This window comes from Carcharodon carcharias, chromosome 6, assembly GCF_017639515.1.
Source record: "Carcharodon carcharias isolate sCarCar2 chromosome 6, sCarCar2.pri, whole genome shotgun sequence".
Taxonomy (NCBI): Eukaryota; Metazoa; Chordata; class Chondrichthyes; order Lamniformes; family Lamnidae; genus Carcharodon; species Carcharodon carcharias.
The window spans coordinates 133609488-133628013 of NC_054472.1; the positions used below are offsets into that span (position 1 = coordinate 133609488).

Below are 18526 nucleotides of genomic sequence, written 5' to 3' on the forward strand. Positions count from 1 at the left end.
CAACTAGAGAGAATCCAACCATCACCTTTTGATGTTCAATGGCATCACCATTACTGGATCCCCCACTATCAACATCCTGGGGTCCACCACTGACCAGAAACTGAACTGGACTAGCCATATTAATACTGTGGCTACAAGAGCAGGTCAGAGCCTAGGAATCCTGCGACGATTAACATCTCCTGACTCTGCAAATTCTGTCCACCAAATACAAGGCACAAGTCAGGAGCGTGATGAAATACTCTCCACTTGCCTGGATGATGCAGCTAAAAGATCAAGAAGCTCGACACCATCCAGGCCAAAGCAGCCCACTTGACTGGCACCCCATCCATAAATATTTACTCCCTCCAGCACTGACGAACAGTGGCAGCAGTGTACACCATCTACAAGATGCACTGCAGAAACTCACCAAGGGTCTGTAGGCAGCACCTTCCAAACCCATGGCCACTACCATCTAGAAGGACAAGGGCAGCAGATACATGGGAACACCACCACCTGGAAGATCCCCCCTCCAAGTCACTCACCATCCTGCCTTGGAAATATATCGCCGTTCCCTCACTGGCACTGGGTCAAAATCTTGGAACTCCCTTCCTAACAGCACTGTGGGTGTACCTACACCACATGGACTGCAACTGTTCAAGAAAGCAGCTCACCACCACCTTCGCAATAGCAATTAGAGGTGGGCAATAAATGCTGGTCCAACCAGCAACAGCCACATCCCGTAAATGAATTTAGAAAAACACATTAGTAGCTGATGTACTGGTGGGTTAGGGCTGCCAACTCTGGTTGAAGGTATTCCTCAAGGTCTGATCACGTGATATCCTGACCATGACTTGTCCAATGCTGTTGGATTTACCCGATAAAGATTGAGTTTTCCATGGTTGAAAATCTGCATGTGTGGTTTTGAACTATTAACTAGTGCACGAGACGTTCCAGGGACCAGGAGGCCACCCTACGCAGGTCAACAGGGGAAAACTGAACAGGAAACAAAATACAAGGATGGATAAAAGGGAAAACCATTCCCTTCATTTGAGGCCCCATTTCAATCTCCCTCCCTCCATAGCTCAAACACCTCAATTTCAGCTATTCCCTCATGCAATTTGTGCCAACCCCCACATCTGACCCCTGATTCCCTAATCCTTCCCCCACCCAACTGGCAGTTCCTGGCTTTTGAACAATAGTTATCTTTTTATCCATCATCTGTAGTGGCAGAGGAAACCCCTTTATGTCAGTGACAGAGCTGTGCAAGCATCCAATCCCATGAACAGAGGAGGTCCTCTTTTTAGGTTATTGATTTCCACAGTTTTACTGAAAAGTCTAACACAAAACGACCCAGTATAGTTGAATGTGGTACTGTGCCACATGGGAATATTCAGAATGTGGTATCAAGAAAATCACACCAGAAACCTAGCTCTGCATTGGTGGGAAGGGTGGGGCAGTCATTGTTTTGGACAAGAAACCCTGAAGTTCATGTTTTCCCCCCCATGCTGTTAATTTGTTAATTCCACCATATGTATCTTTTGGTCCTGAGAGGTTCCATGGCTGGAAGGCAGCCAGTTAGATAGGGTGTACTCCAAAGCAGGCCACAGGGCCATATAGGACCTATCCACAATCCCAGGAGGGGAAAGTGCAGGGGGCGCGCAGTGCAGGGAGTCTGATCCCTGACCCCTGGTAGTCTTTGTAATAGGGGTCTATAAGGGGAAGCAAGTAGGGGGTGGGAAAGGGACAATACACATGTTCCTTCTGGCCACCAGTAGTTCTGCCTTCTCCCCGAAGCTGTACTTGCCACACTTCAGCTACCAGGCTGCCCAAAGCCCAAGAAACCCAGCCATCCAATTAAAATCCACGATGCAGGCTAAATCAGAGACTGCCTGCCTCATTAACACACTTTAATTACCAACCTGGCCCTGTCCTGCCTTTATAAAACCCAAAAATGAGCAGGTTGGAGACAGGGTTCAGAATTTTAAAATTTTGATGCACCCACACTACAATCACCACCCCCCCCCCAAATCCAATCAATGGTTGTGTGTTAAATTCCCCTAGTCATCAGCCACATTGCCAGGTGCGATACAACCAGTCCATAATATATGGAGGCTAATTTGAACATTTTCCAAAGTTTGGATTTTGGGTCTATACATAAGCTTTTACTGACAAAAATGAGCTTTCCAAAATTCTAAAAAGTGACACTGCAAAAAGCACTGCTGAAAAATTGAACAGACAACTTATCATGCAGGCAACAATGCAACATCTCACATCGGTGCCAAGCCTGGTAAATCAATATTTAATAGCCATTTTATCCTGGCAATGGACATTGAAAGTATCATCCCTTTTCCTTCAAGAATCACCTATTCAAAATTCATGATTAGACAGCCACAGCTCTGAGTTCAGAACTTAGCAAATAATATTCACACAATATTGACTAGCCTTTCGTTCCATTGATTCCAAACAGGCAGAAAGTGTAGCCCTCACATTTGGCAATCTTTATAGCCAAATCCCAATGCATAAAGATGTATCTTTTCTATGTAAAGTAAGTGAATAGCCATTGTCAGTGAACAATGAAATCATTCATATTCTTACAATACTGTTTTTGAAAAGAACTTTAACCTTTAAATGCATCATATACAGAAAAAATGAATAAGGACTTGCAAAGAAAATTAATAGAGCTGACGCAATGACATCAGAATCACATCTGCTATAAAATGATTTGAACTTACATTCTTTTGCAGTGTGGGCATTTTGCCAGAGTGTTGAACCTAACTTCCATCCACTGTAAATAAACAAAACAAAGTCAGGTCAGGCACGAAAGTTTTTTTCCCCCTAAAATGTCTCCAAAGGTCACAAGGAACTTTCCATTTCTCAAGCATTAAACTTTTTTCTTCCATGCCCTTATAAGGGAAAAAGTTTAATACATTTTTCAACTGGAGCATCATATATTTGATTTGGACATCCACAGAAAGTTTCCCATGAAAAACAAAAATGGCTTCAGTGCTGGTAAATGGAATTGTTCAACTTAGTGACTTGGGTTATAAGGATTATAAGGCTCTTGGGGCAGAAGTTAACCACTTTTACAGATTTTCAGAGGCCGTGACCAAAAGCAGGTCCTCATCCCTCTGGTGATACTTGGCTGCCTGCCTGCATGATTTTACAAGGAGGCAGCACGTGGGAACACCGTCCAATTAAGGACACTGGGCATGGCATGCACCCCGCTGGGCCGATGGGAGGGCCTGCAACATTGTCCTGAAGGCAGGGCCACTGGGATAGGTGGGATCTGCCTCAGCAGGCAGGAGAACACAAGGACACCTCAGGATGGAAATACCCTCTCAAGATTTTGGAAGATTTAAAAATTATAAGTGGCCACAGATGCCAGGCAAACATTGTGGAGTTGGATCTCTACCATAGGATAGCCTACGACCAGTGATAGAAATCGCTTGACAAGTACAGAGAAATTCCATACTCATTTCATAGAATCTGAATCATAGGACAACACAGCACAGGAGTCCAATCAACCCATACTGACTCTGAAATAACTATTCAATTAGTCATAATCCTCTGCTCTTTACCCATAGCCCTGCAAGTTTCCCCCTCAAGTGTTTATCCAATTCGCTTTTGAAAGTTATTATGGAATCTACTTTCACCCTTTCAGGGTGTGCAATCAAAATCATAAAGCAGTAATTTTTTTCATGTCACCTCTGGTTCTTTTCCTAATTATCTTAAAATCTGTATCCTCTGGTTACTAATCCTTCAGCCACTGGAAATAGTTTCTCTTTATTTACCCAAATAAATATTTATTCACTCAAATCAAAACTCTTCATCATTTTGAACATCTCTAACATTTCTCCTCTTAAATCAAGAAAAACACCCCAGCTTCCTCTAGCTTCACCATTTAGCGTAAGTGTTTCATCCCTGACGCCATCACAATATATCTTCTCTACACCCCCTCTAAGGCCTTGGCATCCTTCCTGAAGTTTGGTGCCTAGGATCAGCCATAATACTCCAGCTGAGGCCTAACTAGTGTTTTATAAAGATTTACTATAACTTCCTTGCTTCCATACTCTATGCCTCTATTTATGAGGCTAATAGCCTTCACAACTGGTCCTGCCACCTCCAAAGATTTGTGCACATTGCCATCTCTCTAGAATCATAGAACAGTTTTAGCACAGGAGGTGGCCATTCAAACCATCACATCTATGCCAGCTAACTGCAAAAACTCAGCTAGTCCCACTCCCCATAGTCCTGCAAATTTCGCTTCATTTAATTATCCAATACCCTTTTGAAAGCCACAATTTGCCTCCACCACACTCTCAGGCAGTGCATTCCAGATCCTAAATTGGTTGCCTAAAACTTTTTCATGTTGCCTCTGAATCTTTTGCCAATCACATTAAATCAGTGTCCTCTGGTTTTCAGCCCTTTTGCCAATGGGAACAGAAGCTCCTCGTTTCCACTCTATTCCTATGTCCACTTTAAAAATTGTACATTGTGATCACATTGCCTCTCTTCTTTCTACCAAAAGTGCATCACTTCACAGTTCTCTGCATTAAGTTTAATCTGCCACATGTCTGTTCATGCCACCAGTTTATCCATGTCCTTTTTAATTTATTAAAATAATGTCTTTTCCCCTTAAAAACATATTTTTCCAGGTTGGTTAGGTTACTATCCATTTTAGGACTGGGCAACTTACAAAAATTAGGCTGAAACTGACAAAAAAAAATAGCCACAAAACCTAATCTTTCAGCCAAAGGAACAACAGGAGACTAGAGCCTGATCATAGAAATGACCAGATCATTCTTGAATGTTTCTTCTACATGTCAATCCAAGGATTTACACATTATCTCATCTGCAGAGCAAGAAGCTGCACAGCGTCCAAGTGAGATCATTTTTTTTAAGTTGCCTGTAAAACGTAACCGAAAGTTATTTAGCTGATTTCCCATCTTTATGAATAGCTATATCACATGCAGGTTTCATACCGCTTCTGAATTCATTTTCCGAATTATACAAAGCTCTGAAATGAAAGGTTGACATGGAAATACTGAACTAATACTACCCCCCAAACAGAAATTCTCTCTTGCAGCCTGAAAACCACAGCCTCATGTGGACTCTCAGTCCCACTATTTCCCCACCCATTCCACTGGCCCCACTTCCTGTGCCTGCTATTTTTGGTGCATTACGGTCGGTATGGCCATCTTTTAAATGATTAGGCCTCTGACAAATTTTGAATGTTCAGCCTGAAAGGGAATAATTTCCTCAGACAGCCTTATTTCAGGTTAGGGCGATCATTCATAGGCAGACAAGGAGTGATTCAAATGCAGGGTGGAAGTTGTCTTGCATCCATTTCTGGCATCCTTCCATCTACGTAAGATGATGGATATTGCAGCCAGTCAAATCCGTTGGGGATAGGGTAGCTTCATGTGGTGCATTTTTGCTGATGGCTGAAGAGACCAATCCGTGAGGACTGCTACGCAGTAAACAAAGAAAGTTTTGCATAGATTGCAAACAATGGCTCTTTTGTGAGCAAAAACTAATCAGTCAATAGTCATTGTGCCCATTTTGGCGTTAGAAAATTCCTTTGATTGCTGCTAATCTTTGAATTAAAAAATTAACAGAGATCTGATCTCAGCCAGGCAGCAGGAAAGCTGCAAATCAAATCAAGCAGAAAAGTTGTAAAAGGGAAAAAGGAGCAAAAGGCTGAAGAGAAATAAACTCTGCAAATTCAGCAAGACAGATAGTGAGTGAAGCTAATTTTCTACATTAAGAAGCATGTTCTTTATTTTTGTAATGGTACATGAACAGAAGTTGAACTGATTGTACGAAGTGACATCTTCTGCATGTTTTGTCTACTGCTTTATTCCGCAGTTTATAAAACGAATCAAATAATGATTTGCCCAAAATAAAATAAAGCGTGGAAAAACACAGCAGGTCCGACAGTATCTGTGGAAAGAAAAACAGATTTAAAGTTTTCGAATTGAATGAGACTCTTTTTCAGAAGTCGAAACATTAACTTTAATACCCAAGAGATGTTTATAATGTTGACAAAACTGAAAAAAAAATAAAAATCACTCTTTGCCAAGGCACAGAACGAGCTGTCCCTTCACTGATTGAGTATACAATTGCCTTTCTGAAAAGTTTTAAATAGACATAACCTGGAACCGAGAACCCTTGTGGATTTGTTAACAAGATAGAAAAATGGACCTATTCCTTTTCCCCATTTATACCCCATCAGGAATGTCATATGCATATTGGTTCAGTTTCCAAATATATACCAGTGATACTGAACGCCACTTTCAAACACTTCAAAACAGCCTCTCAGCCACCACCATACTGTAATATTGTCGGTCCAACATCAAATTATGTTCTTTACACATTTACTTCATATCCTCTTCCCTCTCCCTCAGACTAATCAAGGTCATGGAAAATCTTAGCTTTCTGTTAACCCCTGATCTGAATTTCAAACCCACAGCTTCAAAGCCAAAAGCACTTACTTCTATCTCTGCAACACTGGTTACCTCCAACCTTACCCAAGCCCCTCTCCCACTGAAACCCTTGTATATGCTTTTGTTACCACGGACTAGTATTCCAATAATTCCACGTTGATATTCTTCTGCCCATACTGCATAAACTCCAACTTGGAAAAGATCCACCTCCCTAAGCTCTGCTTGTGAAGTTACATTGGCTCCTTGTTTCTCAGTGCATTAAATATAAAATCTTAATCCCTGCCTTTAACTATACCCATGGCTTTTCTTCATGCTATCACTGCATCCTCCTCCAGACATAAGAAATAGGAGGAAATAATTATTTGGCCCCTTGAGCCTGTTCCACCATTCAATAAGATTACGGCTGATCTGATGTAGCCCAAACTCCACTTTCCAGCCTGACTTCATTATCCACAACTCCTTTGTAAATCAAAAATCTATCTAACTCAATGATGCAACCTTCACTGCTCACTGGGGAGGAGAATGCCAAACAAACAATCCTCAGTGAAATTCTTCCTCAACTCCATCTTAAATGGGAGACCCCTTAGTTTGAAACTGCCCCCTAATTCTCCCAGACAAGGGGAAACATTCTCTCATCTACCCTGTCAAAGCCTCTCGGAATCTTACGTTTCAACAAGATCACACCACATTCTTCTAACTCCAATGTGTATAGGTTCAACCTGCTCAGCCTTTCCTCATAAGACAACACCTTCATCCCAGGAATCAACCCAGTGAACTTACTCCGTTGTGATTTGAAGTATCATTACGCAGCGAACTGCCCAAAAATAGAAAGGTAGTGTCTTGAAATGACACATGGGGAAAATTTTAAACAGAATCACAACTCTTTAGTGACCTCAATGTGTTGCCATAAACAAATCTATAATAAGTAGTACTTCTATATTCCTTAACTTTGCATCAATTCTCACTATTTAGTGAATCAAGTTAACATTGTAATAAGTCTCTTAAAATGTATTGTTGGGGTGCAAGCACTTTCTAGTACTGCATATTTAAAGGAATACAAGGCTAACACATGCATCACAGGACTGAAACACCTCGTGACCAATATAGTTTGTTTGGATGCATCAGGTTTACTGATGTGTACGTCTGGGTTGATCTTAAGGCCTTACAATGCTGGTTTCACCACTTCCCCCTCCCTTTAAGAACTGCAATAGGATTCCCTTTGTCCTCACTTTCCACTGCACCAGCCTCCACATCCAAAGGATCATCTGTCAATTTCCCTGCCTGGAGAATGATACCGCCACCAAACATATCTTCCCATCCCCTGTCAGCATTCTGAAGGGACCGTTCCCTCCACGAAACCCTGGTCCACTATTCAATCATCCCCCAACACCTGGTCCCCTCCCCACAGCACCTTCCCATGCAATCACGGGAGGTGTAACACATGCTCTTTTACTTCCTCGCTCCACAAATCCACTGCTCCAGGTGAAGCAGTGATTTACTCGTATTTCTTTCAATTTAGCACACTTGTTTTTGCTGCTCATAATGCAGTCTCCTCTACATTGGAAAGACCAAATGGAGGATTATTGGGCGACTGCTTTGCAGTCACCTACGCTCAGTTCACAAATATGACCCTAACTTCAGGTTGTTTGCCATTTTAATTCATCACCTTGCTCTCAAGCTTATATTTCTGTCCTCAGCCTGCTGCAGTGTTCCAGTGAAGCTCAACATAAGCTCTAAGAATAGCACCCCATCTACTAATTAGGCAATTTACAGCTTTCTGGATTCAACATGGAGTTCAACAATTTCAGACCATGAACTCTTGTCCCCCATTTTTATTGTTTTTTGTGCTGTCTTAATCTCATTTTTGCTTTTGGATAGAGCTGTTAATTATTCTGCCATTCACACTCACTCTGGACAGATGTTGTTTCTTTACTACAACCATTACCATTCCCTTTGCCTTTTGTTTCATGACATCTTTATCATTTAATCTCTCATCCTCTATCCTATCCCAGCCCTTTCCTTTTGTTCTCCCACCCACTTCCCCCTTTCATCAGCACAAAACCCATCACATTTTCAGAACTAAAGACAGGTGAAGAGTCAGATTCAACTCAAAACGTCAGCTGTTTCTCTCTCTCCACAGATGCTGCCAGACCTGCTGAGTATTTCCAGCATTTTGAGATAAGTGTTTAGCAAACAAAACTAAAAGCACCATTGTCTAAAGTACAAGTTTTTAAAACTTAAAATCTTGTTACGTGGTCTTTTCAGTCATTCACTGGAAGACAATTTCTTTTCACAAGTTAACAGTCCTCTAAGGGGATCATAACAATGGACTTCCAAAAGTTTGATAAAATGCCAGGTTAATTGTATAAATTAAGGTTATGTGTCTACAGGTGGGGGGTCACTCATTGGATAATTACTTATGCACACATAAAGAGACATTTTACTGAAGTGGTTGGAGCATATCAGCAGCCAAAACAACATTTTAATTTAATTTTGACAAGTTTGTTTTAGTTACACTGTCCCTTTAGGGGCTTCATAATTTGTTCATTTGTCATTTTGATTGCTGAAAATTATAAAGAGACACTTACTGACACTGGCAATGGCTTGTAAAGATAGCAGCTATACACTTGTAATGTCTCACTCTGTGAATAAATCTAAAACTGACTAAATATTTACTTCTGGTCTCCTCCTTCACCAACTAGTTCTAAGAAGTTAACATGGTTGCAGAGCATGGTTGCTGAAAGGTGAAGATTGGAAACTAAGTTATTTTTCCCCCAGACAGAAGATAAATCAGAACAGCTTATGTGAAGAATGGCTATAAGCAATTCTAAATTGTCAGGGTGTGATTACCTGCCAATGTTCTCAGAGTCTGAACAAACCTTATACTTTGGCACATAAGTGGAGTTGTACTGAAAAAGACCTTGTAGATGGCATTTAATGCTAAAGTGACGTTAGTTGCAAAGGGTTTTGAAGTGCAACAGATCATCTGAAGTGATACAGATGTTGAAGCTGAACCCTCCAACAGTTGGAAAAGTAATCTTGAAAATATATTTCACTCTGGCAACATATTCATGGAAGTATACATCAAATAACAAAAGTTGCAGGGCAATGCTTTTCAGAAACTGAAAAGTCTTCTGAAACTGCCAAACAGGCAGATGTAGAAGGAAAACTATGGAAATTAAACAAACGTGTCTAAGGTTTGAATGGCACATGCAGGACATTTTTCAGTGAGATCCATTCCGCTGACAATAGGTCATCTTCAACAAACAGCAGATCCCGGAATGTTTTATTTAAATCATAAAAGAAAACTTTCACGCACCTTCATAATGTATGTTGATGATTTATCAGACTTTACTGTGATTTGAGAAATTTGTGCTATTAGTAAGGTAAGTGTAGAATTTCTAATTGGGAGTCAGGCTTCTGGGGCTTTTAAATATACTGGTTTAGGTATTAAGCAGGGTAGATATGAAACAGCTTTAAATCAACAATCCTATTAACAAAATGTTATTCCCATCCCAATTAACAGTGCTAGGTCCTTACAGGAAGATGATGTCATATCTAAAGAAAAGACAAATCAATTGTGAAGCTTCACTGGTCAGTTAAACTGGTTGGGCACTCAGGCTTAATCATGTTAATTTGGGTGTGTTGGAATTGAGTACATGATAAAACGGCCTAAAGTAGAGTGTTTCAAGGGTAACATAACGTTTAAAAAAATTAAATCTGGAGAAATGGGTACTTTATTTCCCAGTGTTAGGTGACCCAAAGATAATGAAATTAGTCATTTCTAGTGATGCTTCATGTGCTAATCTTCAGGATGGGTATTCATGGTCAGCCGGTTTCATAATGGCCCAGATTTCACACATCTTCATAATGTATGTTAATGATTATGAAGTTTTACTGTGGAATTTGAGAAATATGCATTACTAATAAGATTAATGACCTTCCGACAATGCTCCGCCACGCCACCCATCGAAAATGCTCCAGCCACCCTCACGCACACCACCACCGTCCCCCCCAACAATGCTCCAACTCCCTAGGAGAGGGTGGGTGGTGGTGAGCAATGCCAGAGGGGTGAAGTTAAACAAAGGCAGTTTTTAAGCATCGCTGGGAAGGAAGCCGGTTGTGACCACTGCTGAGATGGGGTTTGAGCTCTGTCGGGAGGGATCGAACATTTTCTAGAACATGCTGAGTAATGTCAGGATGGAGGTGAGCATTGTTGTGGTTGCCGAAGGCTGATTTACTTAGAGGGAGTTATGCTCCTGAGCAAGCTTTACACCTGCTATGAAAAGCTCTAAGCAAATCAGTGTAAAAACCAGTGTAAGTATAGGGCAAACAGCCCAAGTTTCCATGGTTCTGGCCATCTGATCCCACTGTTGTAGGGAATCACAAATAAAAAGAGCAATTAGAACTTTAACCTTCCTGCGTTAAGTGTTGCATGTGCATGTGTGGACTTCCTCAGGGCTCTGAGGCACATCAGAGACTTAAGTTGAATCATCACCTCTCCACATATTGGAAGATGTGGACCAACATATATAATGGGTGAAAATGGGAAATGTCTTTCAGCTTGGGAAGCTAAGAAAATAAAAAGGGCTGTTGAAAATACTTTAGCTACTGAAACACTGACTGTGGATATGGAATTCTACTTGTCAAAACTTTTAGGGAAGATTCTGTATAGTGAGCATACTGAAGACTGCATATTCATTTGAATTTTATGCAGATAATCATTTTTTGTGGGGTAATGTACACTTTACGAAAAGTGACTGAGAAAAGTTTTTGGATTGACCTTGCTGACTAAAAACTGGAGAGAAAGGAAATATTTAAAATAGGAGGAAGTAAGTATTCGACTGTTGAATTGTTTAATAAAAATAAATGCATTTACAAAGAAACAGGCCAGTCAATTTAACCTCAGTGGTAGAAATACTTTAAAAAACTATAATCTAGGACAAAGTTTGAATTAATTAAGGAAAGCCAGTATGGGTACATTAAAAGCAAATCGCATCTATCTAATACGAAAGTAAAATTAGGTGGATGTCAGAAATCTGAAACGCAAACAAAAAAATGTTGGAAATACACCACGAACTGATGAAAGGCCATCCCGACCTGAAACATTAACCGTTTCTCTCCACAGATGCTGCCTGACCTGAGTATTTTCAGCAGTTTTGTTTATATTTTGTGTTGAACTAACCTGACTGAGCTTTTTGTTAAGGTAACAATGAGAGTCGCTCAGGGTAACGAGGTGTAAACAGATTTTCAAAAGACATCTGATGAAGTGCCACTTCAGTAATTTTGAGGCCCGTAAATAAAAGGGACAATGGCAGAACGGATATAAAATTGGCCAATTGACAAAACAAAAAGCGGTGGTAAATGGCTGTTTTTCAGACTGGAGGACGAGATATAGTGAGGTCCCAGGCACACTACTGGACCATAATTTTTCAAATCTCCATATTAATGACTTAGACTTGGGTGCACAAGGCAAAGTTTCAAAATTTGCAGGCTGCACAAATATTTGCTGTGCTGTGAACTGTGAGGAGGATAGTGAAGGACTTCAAGATGAAATAGGCTGATAGAATGGGTGGACACATGGCAGATGAAATTTGATGTGAAGTGATACTATCCTCGTTTTTCCTACCAGAATGTAACATTAAGTTGAAAGTTGTAATTCTAAAGTGGGTGCAAGAACAAAGAAACCTGTGTACAAGTTGTTGAAGGTAGCAGGGCATGTTGAGAAAGTGGTTAAAAAGGCAAAGGTTCGTGTAATTTATATACCAAGGCACAGAATATAAAAACAAGGAAGTTATGATGAGCTTTTATAAAAAAACTAGTTCGGTTTCTACTAGAGTTGTTTATAATTCTGAGCATCACACTAAGAATGGTTTGAAGGCTTTGGAGAAGGCCCAGAAATGATATATGAGAATGGTTCCAGGGTTGAGGGACTTCCAGTCATAAGAATAGGTTGGAGAAGCTGGGGTTGTTCTCCTTAAAGAGAAGATTTGATTGAGGTGTTCAAAATCATAAGGGGTCCAGACAGAATAGATAGTATAGTAATTATGGTTTTATTTAGTGTGTAACGTACCTTTAAGAATAATACTTAAGGAAGATCACGTCATCTGTAGTAACCAATAGGAGAGTAGCATGGGCTACCGCAGCAGTCAGTGTAGAGATAGAGTTGGAGTTGAAAGCACACCTGTAGTTGATGCTGAGTATATTGTAATTAAACTTAACGTTTTCACTCAAGACTGTCTTCAGATCAAGTATCATTAATAGTACAGCTCGGCCACCCGACAACAGATAGTGAAAACTTGAGAACCAGAGGGCACAGATTTAAGACAGTTAGCAAAACAAATGAAGGTGACTTGGGAAATTTTTTTTTGAAAAAGCACAAGTGATTTGGATCTGGAATGCACTGCCTTGTGAGGATGGTGGAGGCAGGTTCAATCGTAGCTTTCAAAAGGGAATTGGATAAGCACTAGAAGATTTAAAAATGTACAGATTATGGGATAAGGGCAGGAGAGTGGGAAGAGCTGAATTGCTCTTGCAGACTTGTCAGGCTGAATGGCCTCCTCCGGTGCTGCAACAATTCTATGATTCTATAATTATTCAGGGCCCCGAGATGTGGGGTGTCTCACAACGTAATGCTTTGTGCAGAATATGGAGGTTCTCAATTTAATTTTTGAAACGCCCAATTGCGAAATTAATCCTAATGTTTTCGGAGTGAATCAGCAATCATGCTATTGGATGGGGAGATGGTGACGTATTGTTAATGTCACTGGACTAGTAATCCAGAAGTCCCGGCTAATGTCCTGCGCACAAAGGTTCAAATCCCCTCAAATCAGCTGGTGGAATTTAAATTCAATTAATAATCTGGAATTCAAAAGCCTAGTGTTAGTGATGGTGACCATGAAACCTTTGTCGATTGTCGTAAAAACCCATTTGGTTTACTAATGTTCTTTAGGAAGGAAATCTGCCATCCTTACCTGGTCTGGCCTACATGTGACTCCCAGCCCACAGTGATATGGTTGACTCTTAACTGCCCTGTGAAATGGCCTAGCAAGCCACTCAGGTCAAGGGTAATTAGGGATGGGTAACAAATGCTGGCCTTGCCAGCAATGCCCACATTCCATGAAAGAATAATATTTTAAGAATGCAATGGTCACAAAGTCTAACTTTGTGCATCAAATCACTTGCATTTTAAAGCACCTGGACCCACCAGCAGTACTCTTTCTTGGACACATAATACTGAAACAAAGTTTAAAATGTCCGCTTACTGTTCAGTGAGCATGTGCTAATCAAAAGGAAGTAAATGTAGAGAGAGTGTTATTACATAAAAGCCATTTAATTCATGGTTAAGCCTTTCCAAATTAATACTTGGGTTGGTAGATCTTTCTCATGCATGATCATCAATTCACTTACTAGCTGCATACATACCAGAAAGGTATTCCCACAATGTCCACACACCACACGTGTACCTTCAGGCTGCACTGGTAGGGCAGGCTGAGCAGGTTGTTCTTCTGGGATCAGCATCACTGGACCCAAATTAATTATGCGTCTACTGTGGGGAAACAAGTGCTGCATTAGATATTGCACACGGATCTTACATCTCTGACAACATTTATCACTTGCTACTGGCATTGCAATAAGTTAGTTCCACTTCCATCTGACCCCGGACTTATGTATGGGATGATTCGTCTGGATAATATGACAAATCCCAGACTAAAGCAATTTAGTTTGATAGTAAATAGTCTAAAATGACAGCTAATGTTTTTACCATTAATTTTTTTTCCATACTTTTATTTCAAATCATTTTTTTGCACTGGGAATAGGAATAGAATCAACTGCAGTGCCTACTGTAGTATACTGGCACCTCTCAATTTATCTTGGAATGCTAATGTAGAACTAAATTTATCAACTGTATTCAAGCCTTCCTGGAGAATTTCAGCTTCACTTAACTCAGGAGATAATAGACAACTGCTTATGTACAAGTTACCCATTTTTAAATTAGTCTGTTGTTCTCCATTTGCATCAAGCAGCATGCAATGGCATACGGTAGCAAAAGTAATTGTGTAAATGAACTAGTAATTCAGAGGCCTGGACTAATGATCCGGGGACAATGAGTTTAAAGTCCAGCAGAGGGAATTTAAATTCAGTTAAATAAATCTAGAATAAAACGTTATTCACAGACATAAAAATCCATCCAATTCACTAATGTCTTTTAGGGAAGGCAATCTGCCATCCTTACCCTGTCTGACCCATATATATGAGTCCAAATTCACAACAATACTGTCGACTCTCAACTGCCTGATGAAATTGCCAAGCAAGCCACTCAACTGTATCAAACTGCTGTGATAAAGTCTAATAAGAGCAAAATTAGACAGGAATCCTGGCACCAACCAAGGTATCAGAGAAGACACAGCCACACCCAGCCGAGTGGATCCTGCAAAATCCTCCTCACTAACATCTGGAGACTTGTGTTATTGGGGGGGACTGTCTCAGCTGTCAAGCAATAGCACGACAGTCATACTCACCGAATCAAATCTTTCAGCCAATGTTCCAGACTCCTCAATCAATAGCCCCGGATAAGTTGCAACTGGTAGGCCATATTGAGCTCCAGTTATAACCTTTCTGGAGTATACCTTTCCAGACTTTTAGAAGCATTTATTCACAGTTATACATTACAAGCTAACAACTACTTTTACAAATAGTTGTTTGGTAGCATAGAACTTGAGCATTGCTGAAAAAAGGACATGTTGAAGCTTTTCATCTTGCACTCATTAGGAAACTTTGCAAGAATATCAAGATACTTGGCAAAAAGACTTTTTCATTATATTGAAACTACAGTTTCAGCCGATTTGAGACACATATTAATCCCCAGTTAATGCCCAAAACTTGCATACATCTAAACATAATTATTACACAATTAACAGACAGAGATGGTGGCACAAGGGTACAAAGTCATGAGGAATGGCCCTGGGAATCCTCAACATTGACTCTGGATACCATGCAATCTCATGGTATCAAGCCAAACATGGTCAAAGAAGCATTCTGCCACCTACTGACCTCTCACGGCTGATGAATCAGTACCTGTCCACGTTGAACAACTAGGAAGAAGCACTTAAGAGTAAGTGTAGATAGTTGACACTGGGTGGCAGACTTTAATTTCCATCACCAAGGCCGGCACGGTTGCACTACCACTGACCAAGTCTCGAAGAATGTGGCTGCCAGACTCGGCCTGTGGTTGCTTGCAAGACAATCAACACATGAGAAAAACCTATTTGACCTCATCTCTGCTAATCTATCTTTGGCAGATGGATCAGTCCATGACAATGTTGGTAGAAGTGACCACCACAGTCCTTTTGGAGATCATCTTTGCACACTTCACACCTCTCCACTGAGTTGTATGGTACTACCACACATAATGGCCCCAGAACAGATCTAACAGCTCAAAACTGGACATCCATGAGATGCTGTAGACCATCAGCAGCATCACTGTATTCAATCACAATCTGTAACTTCATGGCCCAGTATATCCCTCATTCTGCCATTGTCAACAAGCCAATGATCGATCCTGGTTCAATGAGTCTAGGACAGCATGCCTGGGACAGAGCTAGGCATACCTAAAAATGAGGTTCCAACACAGGTGTACATGCATGTTAAACTGCAAGAACAGTATGCTATACTCAGAGCTAAATGATCTAACAACCAATGGGTTAGATCAAAGCTCCATGGTCCTGCCACATCCAGTCATGAATGGAGGTGAACAATTAAACAGAAAAAATCTCCATGAACAATCCCATCCTCAATGATAGGTGCAGTGCAGAAAAGACAAAGTGAAGCATTTGGAACCATCTTCATTTGGAAGGGCCGAGTGGATGATCCTCCTGAGATTCCCAGCATCACAGATGACAATCTTTAGCAAATTTGGGCCCCGATAACACGAGAATCAACACATGGGAAAACCTACGAAAAGGGCATATTTGCCATAGAGGGAGTGCAGCGAAGGTTCACCAGACCGATTCCTAGGATGGCAGGATGGTATGAGGAGAGATTAGGCCGACTAAGCCTTTATTCACTGGAGTTTAGAAGAATGAAAGGGTATGTCATTTTTTTTTATTCATTCACAGGATGTGGGCTTCGCTGCCTGGGCCAGCATTTATTGCCCAACTCTAGTTGCCCTCAAGATGGTGGTGAAGAGCTGCCTTCTTGAACCGCTGCATTCCATATGGTGTTGGTACAAGCACAGTGCTGCTAGGAATGGAGTTCCAGGATTTTAACCCAGCGACAGTAAAAGGAACGGTGATATGTTTCCAAGTCAGGATGATGAGTGACATGGAGGATAACTTCCAGGTGGTGGTGTTTCCGTTTGTCTGCTGCCCTTGTCCTACTAGGTGGTAGCGGTCATGGGTTTTGAAGATGCTGTCGAAGGAGCCTTGGTGAATTCCTGCAGTGCATCTTGTAGATGGTACACACTGCTGCTACTCATCGGTGGTGGAGGGAGTGAATGTTTGTGGCTGTGGTGCCAATCAAGTGGGCTGCTTTGTCATAGACGGTGTCCAACTTCTTCAGTGTTTTAGGAGCTGCACTCATCCAGGTGAGTGGGGAGTATTCCATCACATTCCTGACTTGTGCCTTGTAGATGGTGGACAGGCTTTGGGGAATCAGGAGGAGAGTTACTCATCGCACGATACCTAGCCTCTGACCTCCTCTTGTAGTCACAGTATTTATATGGCTAGTCCAGTTCAGTTTCTGATCAATGGTAACCCCCAGGATGTTGATAGTGGGAGATTCAGTGATGGTAATGCCATTGAATATCAAGGGGCGATGGTTGGATTCGCTATAGTTGTTGATAGTCATCACCTGACACTTGTGGCACAAATGTTCTTGCCATTTATCAGCCCAAGCCTTGGTATTGTCCAGGCCTTGCTGCATTTGGACATCGACTGCTTCAGTATCTGAGGAGTTGTGAATGGTGCTGAACATTGTACAATCATCAGCGAACATCCCCACTTCTGACCTTATGATGGAAGGAAGGTCATTGATGAAGCAGCTGAAGATGGTTGGGTGAAAACACTACCCTGAGGAACTCCTGCCCTGATGTCCTGGAGCTGAGATAACTGACCTCCAACAACCACAACCATCTTCCCTTTGTGCTAGATATGACTCCAACTAAGGAAAGTTTTCCCTCTGATTCCTATTGACTCCAGTTTTGCTAGGGCTCCTTGATGCCACACTCTGTCAAATGCTGCCTTGATGTCAAGGGCAGTTACTCTCACCTCACCTCGGGAGTTCAGCTCTTTTGTCCATGTTTAACCAAGGCTGTAACGTGGTCAGGAGCTGAGGGGCCCTGGCACAACCCAAACTGGGCATCTTTGGGAAGAGGATAACCCCAGGGAGAGAGTAGGGCCCATAAGGGACCAAGGGGGAAATCTATGGGTGGAGCCAGAGGACATTGTTAGAGCATTGAATGAATACTTCACATCTGTCTTCACCCAAGAGAATGAGGATGAAGATATCGAACTCAGGAAGAGAGACTGCAAGGTTCTTAAGCAAATTGATATAGCGAGTGACAAGTTATTGGAGGTGTTGACAGGCTTAAAAATGGACAAATCTCCAGGTCCAGATGATTTGTGTCCCAGATTGCTGAGGGAGGCAAGGAAGGAGATCGCAGGGGCTCTGAGCCAAATTTTTAATTCCTCTCTGGCCACGGGGGAAGTGCCAGAGGACTGGAGAACAGCTAATGTGGTTCTGCTATTTAAGAAGGGTTGTAGAGATAAGCCAGAGAACTACAGGCCAGTGAGTCTCACGTCAGCAGTAGGGAAACTATTGGAGAAAGTTCTAAAGGAGAGAATCTATCTCCACTTGGAGAGGCAAGGTTTGATCAGGGATAGTCAGCATGGCTTTGTCAGAGGGAGGTCATGCCTAACAAATTTGACTGAATTTTTTGAGGTGGTGTGTAGATGAGGTTAGTGCAGTTGATGTAGTTTATATGGATTTCAGCAAAGCCTTTGACAAGGTCCCACATGGGAGACTTATAAAGAAGGCAAATGCACATGGGATACAGGGTAATTTGATAACATGGATTCAAAATTAGCTTAGTTGAAGGAGAC

The 18526-nt window shown here is 41.4% G+C and overlaps 1 protein-coding gene across 1 annotated transcript in view; it reads right to left on the reverse strand.

Annotated features, from left to right (window-relative positions):
- pip4p2 (phosphatidylinositol-4,5-bisphosphate 4-phosphatase 2) overlaps positions 1 to 18526 on the reverse strand; it is a 98621-nt gene that overhangs the window by 26189 nt on the left and 53906 nt on the right. The window contains exons 4-5 of the mRNA XM_041190619.1: positions 13851 to 13974; positions 2712 to 2764 (exon numbers count right to left, since the gene is read on the reverse strand). Of these exons, the coding sequence (XP_041046553.1) occupies positions 2712 to 2764; positions 13851 to 13974 (177 nt within the window). The remainder of the gene's footprint in view (positions 1 to 2711; positions 2765 to 13850; positions 13975 to 18526) is intronic.